We start from the raw sequence: 27,457 nt of genomic DNA on the forward strand, positions 1-27,457 counted from the left end.
TGACAGTACCACCTGCTTCTCTTCCCAAGATACCACTGGAGGGGCACCATGTATCCCAAACCTCAAAACTAAGAAAATATTTGCTTTTTGCAAGAGAATGTTATTTTTCTTCCCTTTATAGTATGAATCTCTTACCTGGTCTCATCTTTCTCTTTGCTTTGGTGGCCAGGAAGCCCAGGGTCAAATGTGAAATAGAATTCTAACAACTATGTAGGTCTATATTATGGCCAGAATATTTGTGTTCTTGCTTTTTATGATCCCGATTTCCTACTCAATTATATTTTTCCTAATTCTAATTTGTCATATTTTATTATTTCATTGTGTGTATTTTCAATGCAAGCCATCTTAATTTTTCTTGTGGAATGAAGAAAGGTACACTTAGGTAAATGACTGAAAATGAGTAGATGATGGATGTCCAAGTACTTACCATGGCTGACAGTGGGGGGCATTTGGTGGGAGAATCACCAGGGTATCAGGGTGAGACTTGCAATCGCCTAGTATCAAAGCCCCTTCCCTATCCCCACCTCACCCAAGATAGTCCAAAGAGAAGGGAGTTGTCCAAGGTTTTATGGCACATTACCTTCAGAGAAGAAATTAATACCTACTTTTCCTGGCACTCAGTTCCCTGATCTTCCCGTGACAACAGGCCTCATCCCGGTTGAAGGATGGCATGGCGAAGGTTAGGAAGGTGGCTCACTGCTGGCTTCCACGGCCAATGAAAGCCAATGAAGAAATGGAATGCTCTGTTCTTCCTGCTTCGATGATTAGGAAGTGGGCCCCGGCTCTAGAACCCTTCTGGACTGCTGCCGGCTGACAAGGAGCTTGGGCTGCCCACCGTGCCAGAGACCATGCCTCTGGAGTGGGCATGGCCACAGCAGGCAGCTCAGGATGCCAGTCCTGTCACAGCAGAAGCGGAGGGACTTGTCTGAAGGACAGCGACAGTTTCTTCCGTGAGAGATGCTCTCTTGACCCTCAACAAGCCAGCAGGACACAGCTGAATCTGGCCCACCTGCGGTAGTCTAAGTAAGGCAGGCAGGCACCTCTGAGCAGCAAATAGATTCTGATGTAGTTCATCTTCAAAGTCAGCTGAAGACCTCCATTTGAATCAGATGTAGCATAACTTCGCTTCGCTTTGGAAGTCCCCTCCTCACAAGAGTCCCCCTCCTTCATAGACACCCAACCTGAGGGCAAACAAGCCTTCCCAAGCTTCCCAAAGTGGTCCCGTGAATGCCCCCAGACACAGAAACCCAGACTCTAAATTATCTAAAATGAGATTTATTGCATTTCATGCAGTTTGAAGTCCATGCAGCAAAGGAGACTAGCACAGTTTTTAATGCATTTTAAAAATAAAAAATGGGGGTGGGGACAGGCAAATGCACAAAGTTCTAGTCTCCTTGGGTCCCTGGGAGAGAAGGGTTTGGAAATGAAACCATCCACTCTCCATGGCGAATGAGTTCATCTCTTAAATGCAAGGAATGTTTCCATGGCCTCTGGGTGCAAACACACAGAGCTCTGGGCCAAGTGCAGGGTCACGGGAGAGGACCACTAGTGAACAGGAAGCTACGCGGTCACCTAACTCAATCTGAGGGCAGAACGAGGTGGCAAATCCTGGGGGCAGCAGCTGTTCCAAGAGTCAGGAGGTAACGTGCCCCCCTGAGGAGATTTGCTCCTGAAAAGAAGTGGCGGTAAGAATAAAAAAAAAAAAAAGGAAAACAAAAGAAATATTGCTTCAACCACACTCTTCAAGAAAATGCCATAAATATGTTATTTAATATTTTCATTCCATAGCATTGGACACACAGCTCAACATACTGAAATATTGATTCCTTGGAGAAAAAATGGAAAAAAGGAAATAAAAAATATTGCATCTTTCTGTTGGAGACTCCTGGCCCCCAGGCGTGGGGCGTAGTGCACCGGTGTCCTAGCCCTGCAGGAGGCGCGGAGGTCGGCCGGGTCCTCTGGGGAGGGAGGCTGTGCCCATCGCCCGAGGCTGTATGGCAAAAATTGTGTTGGGTGTCCTTGGCCTCGCCAGCTCAGGCCCTCAGTCGCCGGTCACCTGGGGGGCCTGCCCGTCGGAGGGCTGGTTGGCTGACTGGATGAACATGGGCTGGGCGAGGTCCTGGCCGGCAGGCATGGTGACTTGCTGGATCTGGTAGAGCTGCTGCGAGGGGTGGAGAGGAGAGAGTGAGGTCACCCCTGGGAGAGGGGCATGCAGCTCCCTAGGGGCCTCGAGTTGGCTGGGGGCCCCAGATACCTCAACCACCACCCACTGTAAGGCGTCGGAGGGAGGAGGGGATGTGGAGCTCTGCTGGGGCTGGGAGCAGCAGACACAGGAGGCTCCGGCCCGGTGTGAGGGGGGGTGTGTGGTGGGCGGGGAAGAGGTGCAGGGAGTTGCATTTCCTGTGGCTTTCACTTCTCTGGGCTCTGCCTCTCCCGTTAGCTCAGAGCCTCGAGCTTGCTGCACGCTGTTCCTCTGTGACAAACACAAGCAATTCGAACCACTGTACCAGCAGGTTGGAAGTCCGCATTTCCCCAACTCTTGGTATCCTCACTAGCAGGGGCAGTAGGATTACCCCCCTCCTCCTCCTTTCCTCAGAGTATCTGGCTGAGGCTACACTGAGCCTGCATTTCCTATATGGGTGCTGCTGAGGAGGGGGCCTGGGTTTAAACACTTACTGAGCCAAGACCTGTGAGGCACTGAGAAGCAGCTCACATAGCCACTATGGAAGGACAGAGCCAAACGGACACTTGACTTCTCAGGTGTCCCTCCAAAAAGCCCACAGGCAAAGAGCCCCCCCACCCCCGTCACAGGAGCCCTGGCATGTGAGCCTAGCACGTGGTACGGGGCAGGGGCCAGAGGTGGGTCCTAATGCCAGCTCCTCTCCCTTCTGGGCAGCAGAGAACATGGGCTTGGGCGTGTCATCCTGTCATGGATTCAGGGGTCTCTGGGACCGTTAGTATGAGGGAAAAGGCGGAGGGAAAGGGAAAGATTCCTTCCTCACAGGAGTTTAGAATTACTGAATTCCAGGCACAAAGAGAGCTCGAGAGGTCACATGTTCTCTGCATTTCAACTAATCCATGCTATTAAAAAGCAGCCTAGCTTAGAAAAAGAACAAGTCCTAGAAAGGGAAACAAAAGACCTGCATTCTAGTCCTGGTTCTGCAATGAAGAGCTGAGTGAGCACAGACACTTCTCATCTCTAGGACTCAGTTTTTACTCATCTGTAAAATGGGGATTGGGACTATAAGATTATTTTCAGCTCCCACAAGCCTAAATCTAAAGGATTGGCACTCCGAATTAAAGACTGTACTTGCTTTAACAATTCCTGCCCACTCGTTAACAGAAAAGGGGACAGTTGCCCTAAGCATCCAAACCCAGAGATCTGAGCAGCTACCCCCAACAACCCTTCACCCCCCGGCCCCTGCCCAGACTGGGTGTCCTACCTGTCCGTCCGTGAACTGGCTGAACTGCTGCTGCCCTTGCTGCACCTCTGTCTGTGTGATCTGCAGGAATCGAGAAGGCAGAGGAGGCAGGTCAGCTGCGGGGCCTGGTACACCCCTCTGGCAGCCCACAACCAGGAGAGGGTGGTGAAGACCACATGAGACAATGCACAGAGCGCCCAGAACGAGGCCTGGCATAGAACAGGGCTGAAGGAGTAGCAGGAAAGCAAGGGTCGTCCCCGCTCCCCTACTACCGAAGGCTACTCAGAGCTGGCACCGCACAGAGGACAGGACCCCGGAGCGTGAACTACATACGACCTCCACCACCGCCTCTCTCAACGTCCGCCCCTCACTGCAAGCTCCTAGGTGCTAACATGGCAAGGCCCCACATTTCCGGCTGAGACAGAAAACCCCAGAGTCTTTTAGCCATTGAATGCAGACTGCAAAACGTGGGGCAGAGTGGTGAGTGGTCCCTTTCGTTCTTGGAAGGTGGGCTCCAAACCAAACCCGTATCACCTAGATTATCTGACTGGAATAGGAAACACCCTGGCAAGGAGGTGGCCTTGGCCCTGGAAGCCCTTGTGGCACACCTATGAAGTACTTTTTCCGAGACAGGCCACGTGCAGCCCTGTGGGCCAAGCAGGTGGCAGAGCAAGGAAACCATTTACCACATGTACTTACAATCTCACGGGGGATTTTAAGTACATGTGAAAAGAACTGCGCTGCCATGTGGAACTGCGTCAGAGCGCACCAGCTGCTCAACACAGCCTGGCAGACCAGGAAGAAGACGGAAACGTGCTTGTGTGCGTGTGTGTATCTACGCAACACTGGACTAGTGACGTCCTCTGTGTACCACCTCCTGGAACCATCACAGCCAACCTGCCAGGTAAGGGCTGTCCTCTCGAGTGTCCTCACGACAGCCAAACACCACCCGTCAGGCTTACCCACGAGGCTGTCGGGGGCGAGGAGGGGACCGGCGTGAAAGGGCTTCAAGAGGGTTTCTTACTGTTGTGCCTTGTTTTGGGTCCTTCCCCTCCTACCAGTCTATGAGTGGCTGGAGGGCAGAAGCTCTGTGTTTTGTCTTTACAGCCCCCAATGCAAAGTAAGTATTCAAGTAATGTCTGCAGAATAAATGAATGACCCTGAGAAAAATGGAAGTATTCTTCATAGATGAGAAGGTCAACTGTGCCCTGTGGCCGGCAGGACTGCCCTTCACATGAGCTGAGAAGAAAGTTTCATTTACCTTTAAATTCCATTTACATATTATTCATTCAACAAACACATACCAAATACCTACTATGTGCCAGGCTGTCACAAATAAGATCTGTTGTAATGCAGACTCCAACTGCTCTCAGGTGCCCTCTCCTTGCTTCTCCCCCGCTCCTATCTGAAAACCGGACTCTCCCCACTTTCTGGCTTTAGTTTCTGGTCCCCAAACTGACCTCGGAGGAACCCAAAACTCCTCCTTCTCATTTCCTCCCACCCACATGCCATGAAAAGTTTTTGGATCCCAGGTTAGAATCTTAACAAGGTTTTTGTTTTTATTTTCGTTTTTTTAAAAAAAGAGGGGTACCTAAGGATGTGACCAGTCTGGAGATGTGACTCCATGCCAGTCAACCCTAAGGAAGTTAGAGAAAAGCCCAGGCCCTTAGGTGAGCCAAGGAATGGGTCTGGAATGGGCCCTTTAAATGATCCCAGAGACTATATGGAACTTCGAAGCCTTGCTTTTGGCTCATTCCTCCTGTTTTCCCAAATGAAATCTTTGGAGACCTGCTCTACAAACTCAGCTCTGTCACCACTGTCAATAGATACATCACCAGAAATGCAACTGGGCCAGACGGGTCCAGCTCTTAAACGATCGCTGCTTTTTTTGGGTCTGAGGCAGAAGAATCCATTAACAATGCCTCCCCTTGACCAGCATCCCCCATCCCCTGCAAATGATGTCCATGGCCCCCAACCCCCAAGCCCAGGGGGGGCTACCCCCTCAGCACCTGCAGCTAACAGTCTTCCGTATCTTAGGGCATGAGAGGAGATGAAGGGGGCAGTCTCTGGCTAGGTGTGCATGAGGAAGTAAAATCCACGCAAGCTTTCCAAAGGACACGGGAGTGCCAGAACACAACAGCTATTTGGCTTTAAAGATGGAAACTCAGCCTGACGATGAGGCATGCTGTCAGAACGCCTGCTCTGGTCAGACACGCACACACATACACCAGGCTTTCTTCAAGTGTCCCTGAGATTTCCCCTCCTTCGCATTTCTTTGTCCCTCAAGAACAAGATGGTAAGAGACACGCTTTGAATCCAATCCTCCAATAAACCCCATCTGTCCTTTGGGGTGAACAGATGTGCAGAGTGTGGAGGCGGCTCCTGCTGAAGGGTGAGGTGGCAAGGGAGCTATTGCTGAGCCCTCCTCTGCAGCCAGAAGCCAGCTCCGGCCGGTCCCCTCCCCAAGCCCTGCATCTCTGGGGCACATACCTGTTGAGCGTTGGTGGCAAGTGTCTGGATCTGTCCCTGCACGACCTGGGTGCCTGATACAGGCTGGGCTAAGCGAATGTACTGCAGCTGGCCGGCATTCAGCTGCACCTAGAGCAGGGCCGACAAGCAGATACAGGAGACTGAGTGCAACCTCAACAGGCAAACTTCCCATGACCAGAGGTGGTGACTGTCCCCCCAAACCCCCGAGCCTTCCAAAGAAACCTATTCTGAAAGCCGTAACATCCCCACCCGGCAAGTCACAAAACACAAAAGAGGGTATGTTCCCTAAATGGACTTTGGAGAAAATTCCCAGAGGATCTGGTTACATACGTGAGGAACAGCATGGCCACACCCTCAACATCCACTCACTGGCTCTTAGCCGTCTGCTCAGTTTATCTTAGGATTTTATCCCAAAGACTGTCAGACATGATCGGAATGCTTTGTACCTTAAGTGTGGGCCACTCTCTCCTCTATCTCCAAACTCTGCCACCCCAGTTCTGGGGATGGCTGATGTAATACTGAGAAGAGCTCCAGCATCTGCCAGGAACCCAAAGCAGATGGCCGTCACTCCGCACCCTAGCCCTAGTCCTGCCCAACCCCATGCTGCACATCTTGGAAGAAAAAGCTGGCCCGCTTCACTATCCCAGTCCCCAAGAGCCAGGACCAATGGGGGTCTGTGGGACTTTTAGGATCCCTGGTGTTCAGCACTAGCTTCTGGCCAAACTCCTCCCAAGGGGAAGCTGAATCAATAAACCTTTCACAGAAAACCCCATCATGGGAAACCAAAGCTACAAAAATGCCCTTAGAGTCCCTCATGCTTAAGATTAAATCTCAGATAATACAATAATACCACATGCTACATTTAATTGTGCACTAAAAGCCTTAACTCAGGCTCTTAACGCTCCAGTGTACCATGAAAGTCTCAGTGCCTCGAGCAGGAATGGAGAGACCAAGGCAGTTGGTTGCATGAGAGGAACCGTGGCTCAGCAGAGGGAGTCAGCAGAGCACTATAGACATTTCCACCTGGGATTTGGGGGATGAAAGTGGTGCCAGGAGGACAGGCTGGTCTCTATCTGGGGGCCCAGGCACCACCCTCCCTGGCTGCCCAGCCTGCCATTGTTGCCAGGGTAAGCTTCTTGAGGCGAACAGACAAGTCATGCCTCTTTGTCCTGGAGCAAGTTTTCCCCTCGCCTTCAAAAGCTAATTCCCTTGTAGGGAATTTTACTTCCATGAGGAAAAGGCTAAGAAAAGCACTCCTGCAAGCAGTGTTAAATCTCACTGCTTCTCTGCAACTTCGGCCTCAAAGAGGATTTGAGCTACCAAGAAAAGACTAACACTTGGTAGTTAGTGTAGCTCTTGGAAGTCCTTGGTAGACCAGATTCCAGAATTGTCCACTTATGGCAAAATGGAGGGACATAAAATCTAAACCCGTTAAGAATCTGGTTCACAGGAGACGGGGCAAGATATCGTGACGGGCGGTCATTTCTTTCTGAGAATATGCCAAGAGCTGCTGGGAAGTTGTGATGCAGGCCCAGACTGCCACCCCGCCCCCCACACTAAGTCCCATAATCTGGCTTCCAGGCAACAACGCTAAGTTGCTTTTGGGGATGAAGGCAGCAGGATAGAGGCTTGGGAAGCCTCATCTGCTGGGACTGATGGTGGCTGGTCCCAGGAGTCACCAGAACTCCAGCCAAGGAACACAGGATGAAAGACGAAAGCCATGTCCCAAGAATGAGGAAGGTGTACTGACAGCCACAGGGATTTTACATTTCCCAGCTGGGAAGAGCTCTTCGCAGATATTCAGATGTGACTATAAAGTTGTATGCCAGATAGTTCCAAGCAGTTGTTAGAAGCAAGAAGCTCCTCTTTTAGACTTAGGTTGAGACATCTGGTGATGCTCTGCCCTCAGTCCTCTACCACAAGGACAGGTCTGGGGAGCCTGGTAGCTTTTTGATGTTAACTCCAGGACCAAAAAGCCTGCCCTTTGGGCTTTCAAAAGAGAAGCGAAGTTTCCTTCGTGAAGGTCCTCTCTACTGGGGAGAGCACTCTGAAGGAATTTAGAAATGCAGACTCCTGCAGAAGGTATCTGAGTATAGCGAATTCTGCAACAGATCTGTGCTATAGTTCTGTGCCCAGAACAGTTAAAAAGATCTGAGTTAAAGTTACTGCGAAGTGGGAACTCTTCTCTGGCTTAAATGAACTTGTTCTGGCGCCTTCCCATGTAAAACTGAGAACCATTCAAGAGAGGTCTTGGGGTTAGTGGCTGAGACAGTGAGGCAAGGCACCTGTAACTGACGGGTCTGTGTGTGTGTGTGTGTGTGTGTGTGTGTGTGTGAGAGAGAGAGAAAGAGAGAAAGAGAGAAAGAGAGAAAGAGAGCGAGCGAGCGCTCTAGCAGAGAGAGAGTACACCAAAAGCCCAAGAAAGGAAGGGAAGGTGGGAGGGGAGACAGAAAGATATACAGATACACACACACTACACTTTCTTTCAGTTTTCTCTTGGTCTATTACTCTGTTAACTTAATAAGAACAGTTCCAAAAACAGAGCTTTTTTCAAAGAGGAAGTGGTTAACCAAGTCCAAGTGAGCTTCTCTATCTGCCTACATATCATTTACAATAGGAAGGGCAAGGGGCAGGAGACAGGACTGCTCAATGTCACTCACTTTCTACATCTTTGGTTGGCAAAATGACCAATGTGTAGATGGCAAGTGTTAAGACAGGACACTTTTTTTTTAACAAAAGAGCAAGTACAAGTAAAAAAGCCAACAAATCCAAGAAATGAAATCCCTCAAGGCACACAGGAAGCAGCCGTCCACAGTGAAGGGATGGATAAGTTAAATGAAAGCCAAAAATACACTTCGCTGCAGGCTCCACTGGGAACTGACTCATGAATATGCAACAAGTGTATTTATGGCCTTCCCTGTACACCTCCCTCTTATTCTCTGCTAATCAAAAGGCAGGACTGCCTCACAGGGCCTTTGGGTCTTGGCATGGAATAGTGGTTACGAGCATTCTCTGCGTAGGTGGAGTGCAGGGAAACCGAGGGAAGCTGCCCCACAGTGGCAAACCTGAGCTGGATTAAAGGAAAGCAGTGAGTATACACTGAAGCAAGTCGTGGTCTGGGTTAACAGGGATACTGGTTTAGAGAAATGTATGTGTACACACACACGCGTGCGCAATAGACACAATATCCTGTGTGTGCATTAAGACCTGTAAGCACTCCCGTTACACCAGCAGCACAGCGCCTTGCGGGTGTGAGCCAGAGCAGGGCTTACCGGAATCTGCTGGATCTCTCCCGTGTTCGTGATGATCTGCTGCATCACTTGCATGGTCTGCCCAGTGCTGCTCTGGGCCTGCTGGGCTTGGCCCTGGGGCTGAGCCTGAACAATCTGCACCTGCTGACCTTCTCCCACCTGCATGGTCACGGGCGTGGTCTAGAAAGAAGAGTGATGAGAAAGGTGACTCAACCCCAGCTCAGAGCCATTAGGCTTACCAAGGGGTTCACGACGAGCAGCTGATGAGGAGCAAACCCCTTCCATGGACGCCTAAGCTCATCTTAACACTAATCAACAATACTCAGAGTCCTTTGGGCCTAGAGCACTGCTAAAGTTACTCTCCAAAATAAAAGATGGGAGAAAGCCACACACATTTTTAGGCTCATAGTACAGAATATCTTCCCAGGCCCCAAACATCTCTATGGTTCAAATGCTGTAGCTTCCCAAAGCCCCTTCAGTGACAGGCACATATGGTAAAGAATCCAAAGCAACCATGATAGTTCCCTTAAGACATGGCCAAAGTCAAGTCTGGAGCAGGTGAATCTGGAGAGTCAACTAAATGGAGAGTGGGGTCAGGACAAATTTACTAAGTTCAGGACCTTGGACTCCTTTCTAGGCATGCCAGACACTGGAAGGAAAATGAAGTGCACGCTGGCTTCACGCAAGCAGCAGAATGACTCCAGCCCACACTGACCAGCTGGCTGCTCTGGACCAAGCACGGCTTCCCAAGGGGGGAGGTAAACACCGCTAAGACCTGGATGCTAACCGAGGCTACCCCTAAACACCAGAATTTAACAAAGCAAGAACTCTCTAAAACAGGAACCTTAGATTTAAGAACTTTCTGTCCAATGTACATGACTTGGCAGATTGTGTCTCTCATACACACTTCATGGATTGCAGTCCCATGAAACTTACTCCTTTGAGCGATGGTAAACTTGAACTGTCAAAAGGGTTGGTCAGTCACTTGTTCAAATTTCAAAACTTTAGCCTCAGATGTGATCTTTACAGACTACCTAGAGCAGGGAGCCCAGAACATTCTGTTCATCTGCTGGGGGAGGGGGTGGGGAGTAGCGGGGCATGGTGATGGGGGTGGGGGTAGGGGGTGGTGGTCATGGTGCTGGAAGGAGGGTGGAATCTTTTAAACCACACTTACACCCCCAATGCCCCGATTCGGGTATGATGCCTCCCCACTCTGCATTCAGAATCACTTCAGTAAGAAGATGATGAGAGTCTCAGTGGCTCCTGGGCTTCTATCGATGTTGCTATTCTGATGCTCTTACGTTTCTGACTGCACAGGTCTCCTATGCATCTGAGGTTACAAGGGAAGGGGACATGTTCTAGGAACTACAGATGACATTCACAGGATTACTAGGTAAGGAGAAAATACTATGACCTGGAGGTCGGGAGGAAAGAGGACAGAGGGATCTATGTAAAAACACATGCGGTAGGCTCGGACAACAGGAAACACCTCCCATTCTCACAACAGCATTCTCGACTCAGCCTATTCCCCTGACCTCCAGGAATAGAAGTTTCCAATTTTATGACAGAACACACAGGATTCACTTTACCAAAATATGCTTTCCTTCCAACTTTAGTAAGTATTCTGTCCTGCAAAGGTTATCTGAACTCAACCTGAAATAGCCATTACTACAGGTCCAAGGAGGGGTGACACAGCACAAGGCCACCCTGAACCAGCAGGACAGAGAACAAAAGCTGGGAGACACTGGGAGAGACCAACTTCATCCCTGCAAGCCTCATCAGCTCCAGCTCTCCTCTGAGGTGGCAAAGAGATGAAATTCTTGCTGACTAAAAAAAAAAAATGCATACTGCCAACTCATCACTGAACTTTATCAACTCAATTTTCCCAAGAGGATTTCCAAGGTATTTCTAAATCATTTCAGGAAAATGAAGGCTTGTGTTAGCATGGCAGCTGTCAAATCACGTATGGTGTGCCCTGCTATCAGAGCACAACAGCCACGAGCTGCTTAGGATGTTCAGCCAATCAGAGCCTGCCCCTGGTGGACTCCCTTGAAGTTTGCTCCGTAAAGGGATAAAGCCTTTCGCAGGAAAAGCTCTCACCACCGCAGAGGCACAAGCATTAGCCAAAGAAGGTCCCTTAGGCATCACGGTATGGTGAACGCCCTGAAGTAGGGACTGGGCTGCAATCGATTATCTTTGAACCCCTCCTGCCTAGCACAGTGTCTGGCAAAGAGAAAGCACCCTAAAACTTCTGTTATATGGATTAAAAAGTGAGACAGGGAATAAATCCTAAAATCTTAATTAATATTTAAATCTACCTCCGCCCCAATTTTTTTCTTCTAGGCAAACCCAGCTCCTTACCCACAAATACAAGACTATCGGGAATGTGTCCTCTGCCTCTCTCTTCAGATTTGCCTAGATATCCCCCCTGCTGACTGTACCCTCCCACCACTCCCTGTGTGGTTTCCCACCTCCAAGCCTTTGCCAGTGCTGTGCTCTCTTCTGGAAAGCCCTCCTTCCCCTCTTTATCTGATTTGTTGCCATTGTTCCCTCTAAGATTCATATTATTCCCTTCAGGGAATCTTCTCTGACATCCGCTTCTACCACCTCCCTCACGTTTTGTTAGTTTTTTGTTTTGTTTTGTTTTGTTTTGTCAGAGAGAGAGAGAGACTGAGCAAGCAGGGGGAGTGGCAGGCAGAGGGAGAAGCAAGGAGTCCGATGCGGGACTCGATCCCAGGACCCTGGGATCATGACCTGAGCCAAAGGCAGACGCTTAACCGACTGAGCCCCCCCAGGCACCCCCTAGATATCCCTTTTGATGTGATCCCATAACACCCTTTACACATCCCTAAGGGTTTCTTACACTTCCCACGTGGTGGTATTATAATCTTTAAGTATTTGTACCCTACTAGATTGTGAAAATTCTTAAAAATAGGAAGTTTTATTCATGCTTTTATCCCTAGCACATAGGATAGGGTCAATGTTTGGTGAATAAATTAATGCTTGACCAGGAACTGGATTCAGAGCTGAGAGAGCAGAGTTCTCTACAGCCTCTCATGATCCCCAACAAACATGGATGTTACTGCTTTCACAACAATACCACTGGAGAGAGAGAATATTCTGATCGCTACTGTAAAAAGAGAAAGTCCCTTGACACAACTGTGGTGCAACAGAGAAATGACAGGGAGAAGGGGAGGAGAGGGATGCAAGCTGGTAACAATGCCTAATCTCCTCCTTAAAGGTATAACACAGTCCAATTCCAGCATAGGCACAAAGAGCAGACGTGGGGTCCACTTACAATACCTCCAACAGGGATGTCACTACTCTTCATGGGGGAACAATACAGACGTTTTCCCTTAGCTCATGGGGATCCTGGAGAGCGTCTTATTCACCGCACTCTCCTCATTTGACCCTGAGAAAACTAGGGCCCAGAGAGGTTAGGGTCATACATCACCTGGGTGGCTGAATGTGGGGAGAAGCCCAAGTTTCCAGGCTTCAACTCCAGGGCCCTCTGATGACTGGCCTGCCTCTCCGCCCAGGCCAGCCCTTCCCCGTCCCAAACCTAAGTGGCGTGGGCTTGCTGGCAGACACCCTGTGCCGCTCACGGACCTGGCCCTGCTGCGGCTGCGCAATGATGATCTGCCCAGGCTGGATGGTGGTCGCAGAGCTGCTGGTCTGCTGGCCCTGCTGCTGCCCCTGGACTTGGACGGCGGCAGGCTGCTGAGCCAGCGTGAAGTAGTACTGGACGGGCTCAGCAGGAGTCACAGACTGGCGCACCTCCTCCTGTGGGGTAGAAGGAGAGGCAGGTAAGAGGAAAAGAACTGACTCAGCAGCCGCCACAGTGAATTTCCATTCTTCCCCCAAACGGACTCTGTGCAGTTGCCTGCTGAATGCTGAGCTCTCCACATTTGAAGCCAAGGGAAAGTGGAATTCGAAGAGACCAGTTGTGCTAAATCAAACTAAAAATAACAGATTCCATAGGCTTCACAACACATACAGCCAATTTTCAGAAGTACAGAGTAATCACCCATTGCGTGATGAGTTGCAAATGGGCAAATAATTACTGTAACTAAAAACCACGCACCAGCAGTGCTTGTCAGTAAACGCTGTCAAGGCCTGTGATCTGCAGACGGTGCTAATTGCGAGCACTGGGAAGATGCTACCCAAACATCAAGCTCTCGGGCTGGCCCCCAATCTCCCAGATAGGCAGCACTCTCATTTGGTGCCCACCAGCTCTGGAGGGACAGAGCAGGGGAAAGGGAAACAGGGCTTTTCCTGGGCTGGTATTTTAAAATTGAATGTCAGGATTGAGAGCACCGGTAGGCAAGTGCCCAGCTTTTCACAGTTGGGTCACTGAGGGCCACGTCTATCCAGTGTCGTATCTGGTTCTGGTTGTACTTAGCCACAGAAGCGCAACCCAGGGGGCCTGAGGGACAGCTCTCCGCTGGGGGGGCTGCCTTGGCTGACTAGGGAGGCCGCATTCTGTCCGATCTGCTGGGTGAAGAGACCGTTCCTTCTTCAGCTGACGTTTTCCATGGCAGAAGGAGTAAACAACCCTCTCCCAGCCACCTTGAGCTCACAGCTGAGAGTGTAGGATGTTTACACACACTACGGCATGGTTAGAGCCTGAGGGTCCGGGGTTGATAGGCCCCTGACCACTGACACAGAGATCGGCGTCTGCTCCGGAGGGCCCTGCGACACACGGTGCCCCTGCCTGGGACAACAAAAACAACAGAAACATACAACCACTTGGGCTGGCTGAGCAGAAAATTAGCTTAATTTACTCACTGCCTTGTTCTGGGCTAAGTTTTCCAGGTTCAAGAAAAGAGGAAAAGACATTTCTCCAAGGTATAGAGATGCTGTGGACTGCCTCAAAGCTCCCCACAGTGACAGTGACACAGTTGGTAATGACCGCATACCCTCACTAGGTTAAGTGCCCCAATCTATGGTGCACAGTCCCTTCCTCACCATACTTTGTTGTACTTGCTTGTCAAAATTCACTGCCTTCCCTGCTCGAGTGAAAGCGCTATGAGGGCTCAACTCTCTCTTGCTCTTCGATGTTCCAATCATTCATTCCCTTATAGGTAGGCACTCAATAAGAGGTTGCTGAATGATGGACAGATTTATAGAGTCAGGCACAGAGCTGCAGGTAGGAAAGTGGTTTTTTTTTTTTTTTAGTAAGCTCTATACCCAATGTGGAGCTTGAACTCACAGCCCCAAGATCAAGAGTTGCATGCTCCTCTGAGAGCAAGCCAGGTGCCCCAGAAAGTGCTTTTCTAAAACTTAAGTTGGTAGTATGACATATTCTCTTGAACCCAACAGCTTTTACCAACAGAAAAGAGTACCTAAACTCTCTCTTGCTACCTCTAGGATTCTGTGGCCATGGTGTGGGGAGAAGCTTGTATCCCCTGCAGAACAGGGCTTGCCTGGGGACTGGGGGCCCCGGATACTAGAATTAGGACTGCTGACAACTAGCCTTTCGGGAACTGGGGTCTCGGCATCAAAAGATCCCCTGATGGCCACCCACCCAGCCTCAGCAGACACTTTTAACATTCTGGGTTTCCAAGCTAGTCCTCAAACATGAACGAATTTTCTAGGGTAATGTGTTCTGTGCTTTAGACCCAAACAGTCTGAACCCTGAACGTAACCACACTGAGGCAGAAAAAAAAGGAGGTCCCCTTTATTCTCGTCTAGGTCTGTTTCCAGCACAATGTAACTGTAACAACAGCACCTTCTTTTCAACTCAACTTTTCACCATTATAAATAAAGGTCAGCCTGTCAACTAGCTCTTGGCTATGGAAGGGATAAATACTGATACCCTCCCTTACCCAAGAAAGAGAGGCCAACTGCTCTTTTTAAAGCTCTTGAAATAGGTTCAATATATTTATTTTCCACTGAGAACGTCCTTCCCATTTTATAAAAAAACATCAATCACTATACTCTAGACCTAACTTACAAAAGCTCTTGGGTAAATGAGAGGGTAGAGAGGATTGAGACACCCCCAGAACCAATTTGAAGGAAGTCAGGGAGGAGGGAGAAACTGACATTTCCCAGCCCCGACCTGTGATTGTTCTTTCTCCAGTTATCTCTCATTGCAACTGACCTGCAAGTGAATACACTCTTTCTGCCAGACAAAAAGCAAATCCTTGAAGCAACCCTTTCAGAAACCAAAATACTCCTTGCCAAAAACTGTGGCAGCAGGTAAAGAGCTTCTCCTATACTGCCTACCACACCCTCTTAAGTTGTTTATGACCTAGGCAGTGTCTAGGACACTCTGGAAGTACCAAGTAGAGGCACTCAGGCTGGTGTGTGAGCACCAGGCATGACTGCTCTTGAATCACTGGAATGGAAGGAGGCACATCTAAGGTTCGTTTGCATTATGAAGATTCATCTGGCCAATGGAGGGCAAGCTAGCAAGGGAATGATTATGCTTGGTTTAAAGAAATGGGTGAAGAGACAATGACATTTCAATGGGCAGGAACTTTCAACTCATAGCTTTAGTGGGGTAAAGTCAGCCTCAACTATCTCCTGCTTCTGAATAGTCTTTACTTGCTTCCCCAAAGAACAAGAGAAATTTTCCAAGCATCTCTGAGAAGTCAAGGACCTTAGATCTACAACTCAATATTTCTGGCTAGTTTCTTTCTCCAGCAGTGGGAAATGACACCCTGTGCTAGAACAATCTCGAATGACTGGATCAATCCAGAATGGGGCACTTGCCCAGCTTTCGCAGTGGAGTCCCTGACCAGAGGGCTTGCTCTTGGAATCTTTTCGGAAGGGGAGACTGACAAACGTCAGAGAATGAGCAGCATCCCAGCCTCAGGCCATCACTACAGAGTTGTGCAGCCAGCTCCAGACTGAAAAAAGTACATTTGCTTCAGTAGCCAGAAATGAACTGCTGCCTCCTTCAGAAAGGGTGAGTTTTGGAGAGTAGGCGCTTTTAGAGGACTTAAGGAGGTGCCAGCCAATTTGGAACTGGGGAAAACTTCATGTCTACAGAGGATTAAAAGTGCTATCTTAGAATTTCAGGCCAGCTTTCAGCAATCTCAACCTTTCAAAGGCCAGGCAGCACCTGTCCCCAAAAGGACACCAATCAATGGCTTGAACACCTACAAAGACCTGAATCCAGGCAGCAAGGAGCTGTTTCAGCTAGACACTTTAAAAGGAGATGGATCACAGCATTATGAGTCAGGCTAGGATGGAACTAGGAGCTGCCTGACACCCCGAGAGAGCCAGGCACTGAGGACCTGAGGAAGGGACAGAACATGACCCTCCCCTCCAGCCAGTTGGTTCAGCAGACAGCCCACAGAGAACGAGCAAGAGTTAGCACAAGGCCTGACTGTCACAGGGCTCACCACCTTGTTTTTAAAGGGAGCTTCTGAAACAAATTCCAAAAAGGAGAGCAAGGGTGTGGTAGCATTTGTTTTGGAGGAAGAGAAGTGGTCTGAGTTCTCGTTGTACGGACTTCTCAGAGGAGGGAAACACACCAAGAGGAGGAACTGAGCCCGTGGGCACAACCCTGCAATGGTTTCAAAGGCGATGCGCAGCTGGGGACGACCGTGGCAGCCTGCCGCTGTAAACATCCGACTGAAAGCTCCTCTGAACACCTTACAGCTTCCAGTCAAGGATGTTTACAGTAGCAAAGACTGCCCAGAAAGAACGGAGCCGCAGTGAGGCGCCCTGCTCTAGTAAGGAGGGGACAGAGGGCCTGCTGATCCAAAGGCCCCCAGGCAGGGTCAGGATTACAGATGTCCTTTAAGATGCCCACTTCTACACTTCCTGACTGGTTATTAGTGCGAGACAGCATAGGAGAATGGTTGTCACTGAATGACTCTGTTCTAAGGATAATATATTATGAAATAATTCATTAAAAACACTTAAAATTTTATTAACAAGATAAAGCAAGCAGAACAAAGCACAGCTTTGCTCCTGCCAGACACTGCCACTATTCCCCAAGTGTCTCTAACCACACGTACTGAGTCATGCAATCCGCGTGCCTCAAACAATGAGCTATACAGGAAAGGGGTCTATTACAATTGCAATTAAGAGCTTGATGCACCCAAGGTGCTGAAAAAAAGTCAGTGTGACCTTTGGAGAGGGGCAGGCAAAAGAGAGGCAAAGACAGATATTCACATTCTTTCCCGTGATTGCTTAGAAAACAGTTTAAGTGGTGGTTCTCAAATTTGGCTGCACATTAAACACATCTGAAAAGCTTTAAAAAGTACTATGGCCTGGGCCTCCCCCTCAGATTCTGATTCAGCTGGTGTGGGGTAAAACCCAGACGCTAGTATTTTTTAAACCCTAACAGGTGATCTAATGTATAGCCCGAGCACTACACAGAGAACCGCAATCCAGAGTAAGAGAAAACCCAAGTCCATTCCCTCCAAACACCACTGTGCACATAGAGAAGCTGTTTCTTTAAATCTTGAAAATCTAAAATCTGTACCTGGCTGGGAATGTTCTCCCATCCCAGGTTAAGAACTCTGAGAGACTCCCTAGGGTACCGTGAAAAGAGCTTCACTTTACTATTTGTAACTTGTCTTTCTCATTTTGTCTACTTTCACTGAAATACCACCTCAGAGGCACTGAGTTAAAAGTATCCATAAATGAGTAACAGAGGGAGATGTTAAGGATGGATCTGGTCTAGAGAAAGAAAAGCAAAAGGAATAGCAAATGACTTGAGCTGAGAGAGGAAAAGGAGCATATCTGACACCAGTATGCAAGGTGCTCTTCGGTCAGAAGCAGGAGCGAGGCCTTCCCAGCTCACCTGACGCTTTGGAGGTTTCAGTTCATCTCTTGGAACAATATCGATGAGAAAGTCAAACTGATCAAATTTTGTAATTGCCATGGCGATATCATTCCTCTGTAACAAAGAAAAGCAGGGTGAAAAATTAGCCGGGGGAGAAACTAGTTCACTTGGCTTTACACCCTCCATGTCACAAGCAAGAGAAGATAATGACTCTAAGCCAAACTCAGTGACCACAACTAAGGCTATAGCTGAAATACGCACAGCCAAACTCACAAACTTCACGTCAGACTTGATGGACAGACACTGACAAAGATATACATGTAGTTCATGCTCTACTAACTGGATATTTGAGTCTCCAACTATGACTACCACCTCTGCTGGATCCTACCCCAAGTCCTCCCCACAGTTGTTAAATTATCATCCTCCAGCTAGCAACCTCAACTGGCAGGTGTGTGTGTGGTTAGCAAGGTTAGGCTATTATTCAATCTTATAACCTTTGGGGATCTCTACTGAAATCCTAATTAAATAACTTTTTAGAGTATTTCCAAGTCACTGGATCTATAGAATATTAGTTCCCACAAGGCTATGATTTGTATTTTGGAATTTAAAGTCACAATGTTAGGGGCGCCTGGATGGCTCAGTTGTTAAGCGTCTGCCTTCAGCTCAGGTCACCATCCCAGGGTCCTGGGATCAAGCCCCGCATCGAGCTCCCTGCTCAGCAGGAAGCCTGCTTCTCCCTCTCCCACTCCCCCTGCTTGTGCTCCCTCTCTCGCTGTGTCTCTCTCTGTCAAATAAATAAATAAAATCTTTAATAAATAAATAAAGTCACAATGTTAAATCCATGGCTTAAATCTTGTTTAATGTGATTTCAATACCAGAAGTCTGAAGTTGTTACTAGAAATGACATGATACTGAAACCAAGCCCTGTTCCAATGGAATTCTAAGAGTGATACTCCCTTTCTTTAAATAATAAAATTAAAAATTTTTTTAAAAATTAAAAACTATTAAAAACTAACACACTATGTATCCTTAAGATTCATGTAATTTCACTGTATGAAAATTTTAAAGCAAAAGAAAAAAAAACAAGAAAAAATAGTGAACTCTAGTGAATGATATGCGTGTTGAAGTCTTTAGGGGAAAGTAAACTTTGAAATGCATTTAAAAATAGATCGGGGCGCCTGGGTGGCTCAGTCAAGTAAGCATCCTTGATCTCAGCTCAAGTCTGGATCTCGGGGTCATGAGTTTGGGCCCTGCACTGGGGGGCCCAGTGTGGAACCACTTAAAAAAAAAATAGGTGACTTGATGGACAGAGGGACAGATAGATATGAGGATGAAATGAGTAAACTGTTAACAGTAGGGTCTGTGTGGTGGTGAGTATATAAACACTCACTATTAACTTTGCTTACGTTTTAATGTTTTCATAATAAAATGTTGGGGGAGAAAGTCAACATGGTAACAGATATCCCTAACAATCTCTATATATCACATCTTGAAAGAGGTGACTCACCAGACAAAATAAAAGGGGATGGAAATTTTCTGTTTTTTTCCTCCCCTTGTCTCTGTGATGGCCCCAAGCCACTGAAATGCAAAACTCCAATGTACCCTTCTTGCCAACCACCAGCTTGATAATAAACCCTCTACCCGAAGCAGGGCACATCTTAAGGCTGCCAGGTCTCATTTAAGATCAGTACGATACAGTATCACATTCCTGATGATGTCACCTACTCAAAGCTACCTAGCCAGCTCATCTATGGATGGAACTGGGGGGGCAGCAGGGGTGGGGAACCAAATAATAAGCACCTCCACACACACACCAAAGTGTTCTACAGTTTTTTGGAAACACAAACATACTTCAGTTGGTCTTTTTAACATTTTATTTTGCCTTTCTTCATGCTAGTGATATTTTACTGAATACTCATATTCAGTAAAACATAGAAATATTAAGGATACAGCTTCATGAATTTTAATAAATATATGCAGCCAGGCAGCTATCACCCAGATAAGATTATAAAAAGTGTCCTTCTCTCCCTTTCCAACCAATTGCCCTCCCCCGAATCTGAGGTAACCACTACTCTGATTTCTATCACCACAGAAGGTGATAGTATATGGTATCATGGGCTATATAATTTTTTCCTCTGGCTTCTTTTGCTTAACATAATTTTTCAGATTCACCCATGTTGTATGGATCAATCGTTTTTTGTTGTTGCTGCTGTTGAGTAGTAATCAATTTTATGAACATATCCCTTTTATTTATACATCCCCATCTTGGTGGATACTTGAGTTGTTTCCAGTCTTTGGCTATTATAAATCAGGCTGTTATGAACATTCTTATACAACAAGGTCCACCCTTTGGGGTATATACCTAGGAGTGGGATGGCTGTGCCATACAGTAGGGATATGTTTAAGCTTATTAGAAAGTGCCAAATAGTTTACCCAAGTGACTGTACCACTTCACATTCTGCCCAGCAGTACTGTAGGAGTTTCAGTCTCTCCATTTCCTCATCAACACTTGGTACAGTCAGTCCCATTCCAGTGGGCGTAAACCAATGTCACATGGTTTTTATTTCTACTTCACAGGGGACAATGATGTTGCACACCTATTCCTATGTTTACTGGTCATTTGGATTTTTTTTTTTACATTTTTTATTTATTTATTTGAGAGAGCGCGCACGCACACATGAGCAGGGGGAGGGGCAGAGGAAAAGGGAAAGAGAATCTCCAGCAGACTCCCCGCTGAGCAGGAAGCCCGACGTGGAGCTCTATCCCAGCACCCTGAGATCATGACCTGAGCTGAAGTCAGATGCTTAACCGACTGAGCCACCCAGGGTATCTTCTTTTTTGAAGGGCCTGTCCAAGTGTTTTGCTCATTTTTCAATCTGAATTGATTTTGAAGGTAACTTTAACTGCATCTCTCTAGAGCCATAGGCTTCTTTCAAAGCAGCATAAAGTAAGTTTGCCATGTTTAGCTGCACTAGAATATAGGTTTCCCAAGGGTGGGGGTTTAGGTCTGTTTTGTGTGTTAATCGCCAGAGCCCAGAACAGCGCTTGGCACATTGTGGGTGTTCAATAAATATTTGTAGAATAAATATGCATGCATCTTTGATTTGGAGGTAAGGGAAACAAAGGAGAAAACAATTTACTTTCCTGGCTTTGTTACTGAAAGACTGCCAGTGTCTTCTATCTGTCACACCCTTCCTCTTATGTCTAGGAAACCTTTCCTCCAAGAACTAGGGCCTGGCTGTTAAGAGAAAGGCCTCCAGAGCCAATGACCAAGGGTCTTCATACCACATAAATGTTGATTTTTCTGGATTAAAATTTAAAAAAAAATGAAAAAGAAGAAGGAAGGGATTCCCAGGAAGGCAGACAAGGAACAAAAAGGCAAATGAGGTAGGTGAGATGGATTCTTCCTGGGACTATCCTTTCCTGGCGTCTCTCAAGCTTCCAACCAGAAGTTGTTTACATCTGGAAATAGATTGGTATCACTTTAGCCTGTTTATAATCAGGGCTCACCAAGTGAAGAGTTCAGTCACTGAGCTGTGAAAACCACAACAATTGGCAATGAGATTCTTGGTGGGGAAATACTGTCAAGGCTACAGGGTAGGTCTGCCTCACAACAGTGAAGGAAGATGCCAATTTCACACATCAACTTGACAGAAATCTAAGGAAGAACAATCTTTGGCCCAAAACCACGCAAGAGAAGCGGGTGAAGGCAAAGGCAGCCGCTTGCCCAGTTTCCCCATATGTGTCTTTATTACCTGTAGAGTCCGGCGCTTGTTATCCTCTGTGTGGATCCAGGCTCGAAGAGTCAACTCTGTGATAAAAATCTGGGCTGCCTTGGCAAAGAGCACAGGGGCTTCTGCACTGATCATCTGCAACAGACGTAGGCCCTCCCTGTCAATCACCAGCATGTCATTCAAACCAGTCCATTTGTCCCTTGCCTCATGTCCTGCCATGGACAATGGGGCAAGGTTTGAAAAATGAGAAGGTGATCGCTTCAAGAGATCCCAAGGTAAAATAAATCCACAAGTAGGGACAAAGCAGGTAGCAGGCAGGAGAAAGGAAGAGGGGAGAACACTTACTTTTCTAGGACCTACCATGCACTTTCTTATTTTCCTAATACACTTTCAAAGAAACTAGGGTTTAGGAGAGGAGAAGTGACTTGCCCATGGTCACAGAGCCAGTAATTGGCAGGGTTTAGGTTCTAATCCAAGGAGAGACAATGTGGGGAAAGATAATGAGTTTGAGAACTGATGGATTTAGATAAAATTTCAGGCTTCCCATTCCCATCCTTCTGGGCTTTATTTTTCACATACTGAAAAAAAAAGACAACCTTCCCGTGTTGCTGTGGGAATCAAACGATACATGTAAAAGCACCCAGCACAGGGCCTGGCATTTAGTAAGTGCTCAAGAAATGTAAGCTGCCTTGCCATGTCTGACTTCAAAGTTCAAGCTCTTGATCAAACAAGGCTCTGAACCTTTGGTGAGGTGGTCTGTGCAGGACAGAGCCATGGGAAGAGGTCTGGAGTTAAGGAAGCAGGAGGTAAAAGAACTGGGATCTCGGTTCTTCTACTCTGGGTGAGTCACTTCCATATCTTTATGACGGCACTAATAATTCTTATCCTATCAAATCTCACAGGGTTACCATGAAAAGGAAGGAGAACTAATAAAAGGGGAAATTACTGTGAACTGTTAGCTTTCTATACAATCACAAGGGACTATTAGTTTTGAGTGATAAGGAGAGAGCGTTGCTCTCTCTCCAAGAGTTGAAATGGGAGGTGGGCTCCTAGGAATACAGAAATAGCCGCCTGCAAGGAAACCTTCTCTGGGGCGTTAAGTCACATAAAACAACTCACAGACAGAAAAGTTAGAACGGGAGCAATATCATTATCAAACATTTCTTAGAGCTCACACTGACAACTAGCGACTGCAATGAGATGCTAATTGAGAAGATGGCACTGTCCTGCTGATTTGATGATTCGTGTTTACCATTTACCCTGCACAGTGAAAAGGATGGGTGATTCAAAAAACAAACCCTCAGCATATTATCAACATCTGGAAAACAGGATATCCCTAATTTCCAGAGAAGCACCATATAATAATTAAAACTGTTCAATTTCAGCTCACTTAACAATTTTAGACAGGAACCAAATAAAACAAGAGACAATAATGGTATTTTCATTCTGCTTAAACTTTGAGCGCTGCAGAAATGAGCGACAACCTACCCACCATTATAGCTTCAATATGAATAATAAGAACGAATATGAATTCACCTTCACGTCTTCATCCAGTTTCATAATCTTCTTAATACGAGCCAGTGGGAGTTCCTGTACTCGGAAATCTTTCTGAAATGAGTAACAAGAGGGACATACATGTGGGGACAATCAGCAGGGCATGACAGGCACCATGAAACACTGTGACTGGCCTAGTCTCTCCCTTCCAAAAATACAGCAGGAAAGGAGGTACAGATTAAATGAAGAGAATCCAAGTCCCGGAGCAAAATTCTTCTTAACCCATGCAGAGCTTCAAACAATTGAAAGGTTTCAGGATAAACTTACAATGCCATCTAACAGCACCCTCATGAAAAGCAGACCCAAATGGTATCAGACTCTTTGCTGGCACAATATAGAGATGCATTATGAGCGTCTCCTCCACACCCCCACTCCCACCAAAGCTTACCAAGTCTGCAATATGCAGGTTAAAATGAGATTTTTGCCTCGGGGGAATTCCTTTAAGTTGCCAGTTCTTTCTTCTATTCTGGGACTATAAGGGCAAGGTGCTGCCAGCACCCCACCACGGTGACCCGCAGCTGTCCTCAGCCAGTACTGGCTGACACTGGCTACTTCTGGCCTTTGCAGTGACACCAGAAATCAGGGAGGAGGGCCTTTCCCGTCACAGCAGCAAAGGCCTTGTCTCCGAAGTTTGCTGGAGGTGGGGGTGGGAGCCGAAGAGTATGGGGGAAAATGGATGAATTTATCAGCTGCCTTTTTGGAACAGCCCTGGCACTTCTTTCTTTAACAAACAAGACTGGGCTGGGAGGAAACCACATGACTTTACTGTGGATAGGATTTAGGAAAGGGCTTTTTCACCAGCACTACTTCAATTCTTTGCGATTTAAGCCCTTTTTTATTTTGATACTACTGGTACTCAAACACATGCCCAGTGATGGATGTAATTCTAGAAATAAAAATCAATTCTGCGTTTCAAAGCTGCAGTGAAGAGAAGGGTGCAAAGGCAGAGATTGGCTAAAATCAGTGAAACCCCTACTGGGCCCAGGTGTTAAGTGCCAGATTCTATAAGTGGTCTGAAATGTGACTCACCAAGCCCAAGGTGCTCACCTGGGAATTTGCACCATCACGTTATGGAAGGAGCAGCTATTATTTGAGATTTAGTATAATGAATGTGCATAAGCGAACTTTCTTTTCCAAAACCAACAGAAACCCTCAACTATATGTCAAAGAAGGCAGTGGGGCCTTTTGGAAAAAGGTCACCAGCCTCCCCAGAATCCATTTTTATGACTACAGAAGGAAGAGTTTTATTATGATAAAAGGCACACTAAAACACTAGATTTCTCCTCACAAACCCAACAAGCGGCATGGGACCACTCACCTCTACAAACCTCCAACACCATTTTTTTTTCTAATCTTTTCCCTTTCCAGCTTAGGTAAAACATTTTCCATGAAGTCTCTACTAAAACTAACACTGGAGTGGCAGGGCTTTACAAGTCCAAATTATTAAAATCTCACCAAAAAAGACAGCAGGATATATTCTTTCTGTTCTTATTTTTTTCTCCTCTTTCATTGACTCATTCATGCAACTCAGTAACTACAAGTGAGTGTATGGTACCTGCTACTGTGTAAAAGATGCAAATCTATTCTTACCCTTGAACGGATTATATTTTAATTGTGAGAGACTGCCATAGAAAAATATTATAACCCCCTATGCTATAGTAGGGTGGGGGTATAAAATCCCACAGGGACAAGAAAGGAAATAACCTGCTGGCAGGGCAGGGGGAGGGGTTGGAATGAACGAGAGGAGCTGGCAAATGCTACGCAGAAGGGCTGACATCTGAACTGTGTCTAAGGGATGTTACAAAACTTGCTTGTTGGAAAAGTATGAGAATGTCATTCAGACAGAAGCAGAAGTACAGCAACACAAAAAACATGGCCTATTTAAGTTTTAAATGTATGATCTTAGTACAGAGAGAAGCAGCGGGTAAGAGGATGCTGGACTGGGGCCAGACCCTAAAGGGATTTAAAAAAACATTTAACCACAGAAATCAATCACTGGTCTTCCTTCTTGTGTGGCAGATCACACAAAATGATGATGCGAAACAGAAACGCCAAGGAGAATGCTGGGGATAATTCCTCTGGAAGGCCTCCCAGGATGATACACACAGCACAAGATTATGACCACACGGTCTAACTTGCTTGCACGTGCACTCTCACTGGGCTTGGTTATTTAATGTATTTCCACATGACTGCTCTAAAATTTCTTTTTCTTTTTTTTTTTTTAAATAAGTCAGTCAGAGAAAGACAAATACTGTATGATTTCACTCACATGTAGAATTTTTTTAACAATATATTTTAAGATTTTTAAGATTTTATTTATTTGAGAGAGAACACAAGAGGGGGTGGGTCAGAGGGAGAAGCAGACTCCCCGATGAGCAGGGAGCCTAATGTGGGGCTCGATCCTGGAACTCCGGGATCATGACCTGAGCCAAAGGCAGACACTTAACCGACTGAGCCACGCAGGTGCCCGGGCTCTAAAGTTTCTTAACCAAAGCCCAAAGCTGATAAGACGACCTCTTTCCCCAACCTGAAAGAGAAGAATATTGCTTTTAGAATTTCTACGAGACTATTCTTCAATCAAAACCAACAACAAAAGGTCCCAACCTTGGAGAGATCAAAAATGAGGCAGAAATTTACCAAAAAACCCTGCTCTAAGTCTCCCCCTCAAAAACCTTTTCTTTTGGGAAACTTTCTCATGATCCCCAAACCCTGAGATCTCAAGGGGCAGTGTGTGAAGTGAATCTTCAGATATGCATGTGTGGTTCATTATCGCTGACAACAACCCAGTCTTCTATAATCTCATCCTAGCTTTCCAGTCACGTGTAAGGATTTACGACAAGCTTACTGGACAGGGCAGCACTCTCACCAGCCATAGGTTGAGGTCCATTTAATTGCCTTTCAATTCAGTGACCCCTGTCACTGGCAACCATGCAACTGATGTGAATACCATTTAGCTTCTCCTGATGCTGATCCAAGTGGAAGAACAACTGACACATACTTTTTTTCCCCTACTCTTGGGAGTAATATCAGCAAGGTGGAAGAACAGATTCTCTCAGAAAATTCTCGTGCTCCTGACCACAACCAAAGAACTACATTAAAAATGCTGCCATCTGAAACTGCCAAGTTTCAAGAAGTCTGAATTCACTCAATGAGAATCTGGAGCCAAGGAAAAGTCAATGGGTCTCAGGCTACACTAAAGAATATCCGGAGTTTCAAATAATGATGAGAAATCTTTTCCAGGCCTACCCAGTCAGGACCACCAGCGAAGTCAAGATTCTAATCCTCTCCAAAGCGGTGATTCTCAACCTTGACTGCCTGTTAGAAACACCTGGGGAGCTTTTGAAAAACAAGAGGATTGGGCTCTACCCCAGAGTAACTGAACCAGGAATTCTAAGGGGTGGAGTCCAGGTACCATGTGTTTTGAAAACTCCCCTGATGACTATGACCCACAATGAGGGTTAAAGCCTTGCTACTCAAAGTGAGGTCCTTAGACCAGCAATGACATCACCTGGAAACTCAAAAGAAATGCAGAATCTCAGGTTCCACTCCAAACGTACTAAATCAGAATCTGTATTCTAAACAAGATCCCCGTGTGGTTCATACAGAGTAACCTTTAGGCGGCACTGCTCTTACAGGAAGGGCTCAAACAGCACAAGACCTATTTTCTAACAGTCCACAAACTTTCATTTCCAAGGTTTTATTTAAATGGTTATCTGGTTTGACTGTAATGTTAGAAATGTCATTGTCCAATCTGAAGGCACCAAAGAATGAAAAGATGTACCTGGCAATTAAAAGAAAGTGGCCTAGGCATCAAATTACAGCTAAGTGAAGGCTGAAAGGGATGGAAGGAATAAGGGGTGGATGAGATTTTTTTCAAGATTTAGCGTTGCTGCCTCCCCACCTGCCCTCAAAAAACCAAACTTAGCTTTTTCTTCCCCACCTTCAAAACGTCTTCAGAGGAGTAAAACTCAATGCCAAGAAGTCTGTTAATGTTCCCAGAGCCCCGCTGAGCAGGAATACAGTATTTTGCACAATCATCCTAGCGGACAATCATTTTGGTATGATTTTTAACCAACTTCAATCCCAGCTGAACGTCACCTGAATTTATGGACAATTACAGTGCTTTTAAGAGTGAGAAGAACATAATGGCCAAGTGGAGATGAAAGATAAATTGCTTTTGCAAAGCTCAGACCAAAATGATTGAGGCCAGAGTTCCCAATACATCATGAAATAGATCATCTAGCAAACTTCAATTTGTTT

General features: G+C 46.7%; 1 protein-coding gene across 3 annotated transcripts in view; it reads right to left on the reverse strand.

The window, feature by feature from the left end:
• Positions 1 to 1,259: 1,259 nt before the first annotated feature.
• Positions 1,260 to 27,457, reverse strand: part of NFYC (nuclear transcription factor Y subunit gamma) — a 66,347-nt gene continuing 40,149 nt past the window's right edge. For 2 of the 3 annotated variants that reach the window (XM_032431724.1, XM_032431734.1), the window contains exons 3-10: positions 23,180 to 23,251; positions 21,665 to 21,778; positions 17,928 to 18,023; positions 12,773 to 12,946; positions 9,185 to 9,343; positions 5,913 to 6,020; positions 3,444 to 3,503; positions 1,260 to 2,161 (exon numbers count right to left, since the gene is read on the reverse strand). In XM_032431724.1, the coding sequence (XP_032287615.1) occupies positions 2,042 to 2,161; positions 3,444 to 3,503; positions 5,913 to 6,020; positions 9,185 to 9,343; positions 12,773 to 12,946; positions 17,928 to 18,023; positions 21,665 to 21,778; positions 23,180 to 23,251 (903 nt within the window). In that variant the 3' untranslated portion in view covers positions 1,260 to 2,041. The remainder of the gene's footprint in view (positions 2,162 to 3,443; positions 3,504 to 5,912; positions 6,021 to 9,184; positions 9,344 to 12,772; positions 12,947 to 17,927; positions 18,024 to 21,664; positions 21,779 to 23,179; positions 23,252 to 27,457) is intronic. The other variant, XM_032431741.1, reaches the window with a different exon arrangement.

Source organism: Phoca vitulina, unplaced genomic scaffold, assembly GCF_004348235.1.
Source record: "Phoca vitulina isolate PV1807 unplaced genomic scaffold, GSC_HSeal_1.0 scaffold2, whole genome shotgun sequence".
NCBI lineage: Eukaryota > Metazoa > Chordata > Mammalia > Carnivora > Phocidae > Phoca > Phoca vitulina.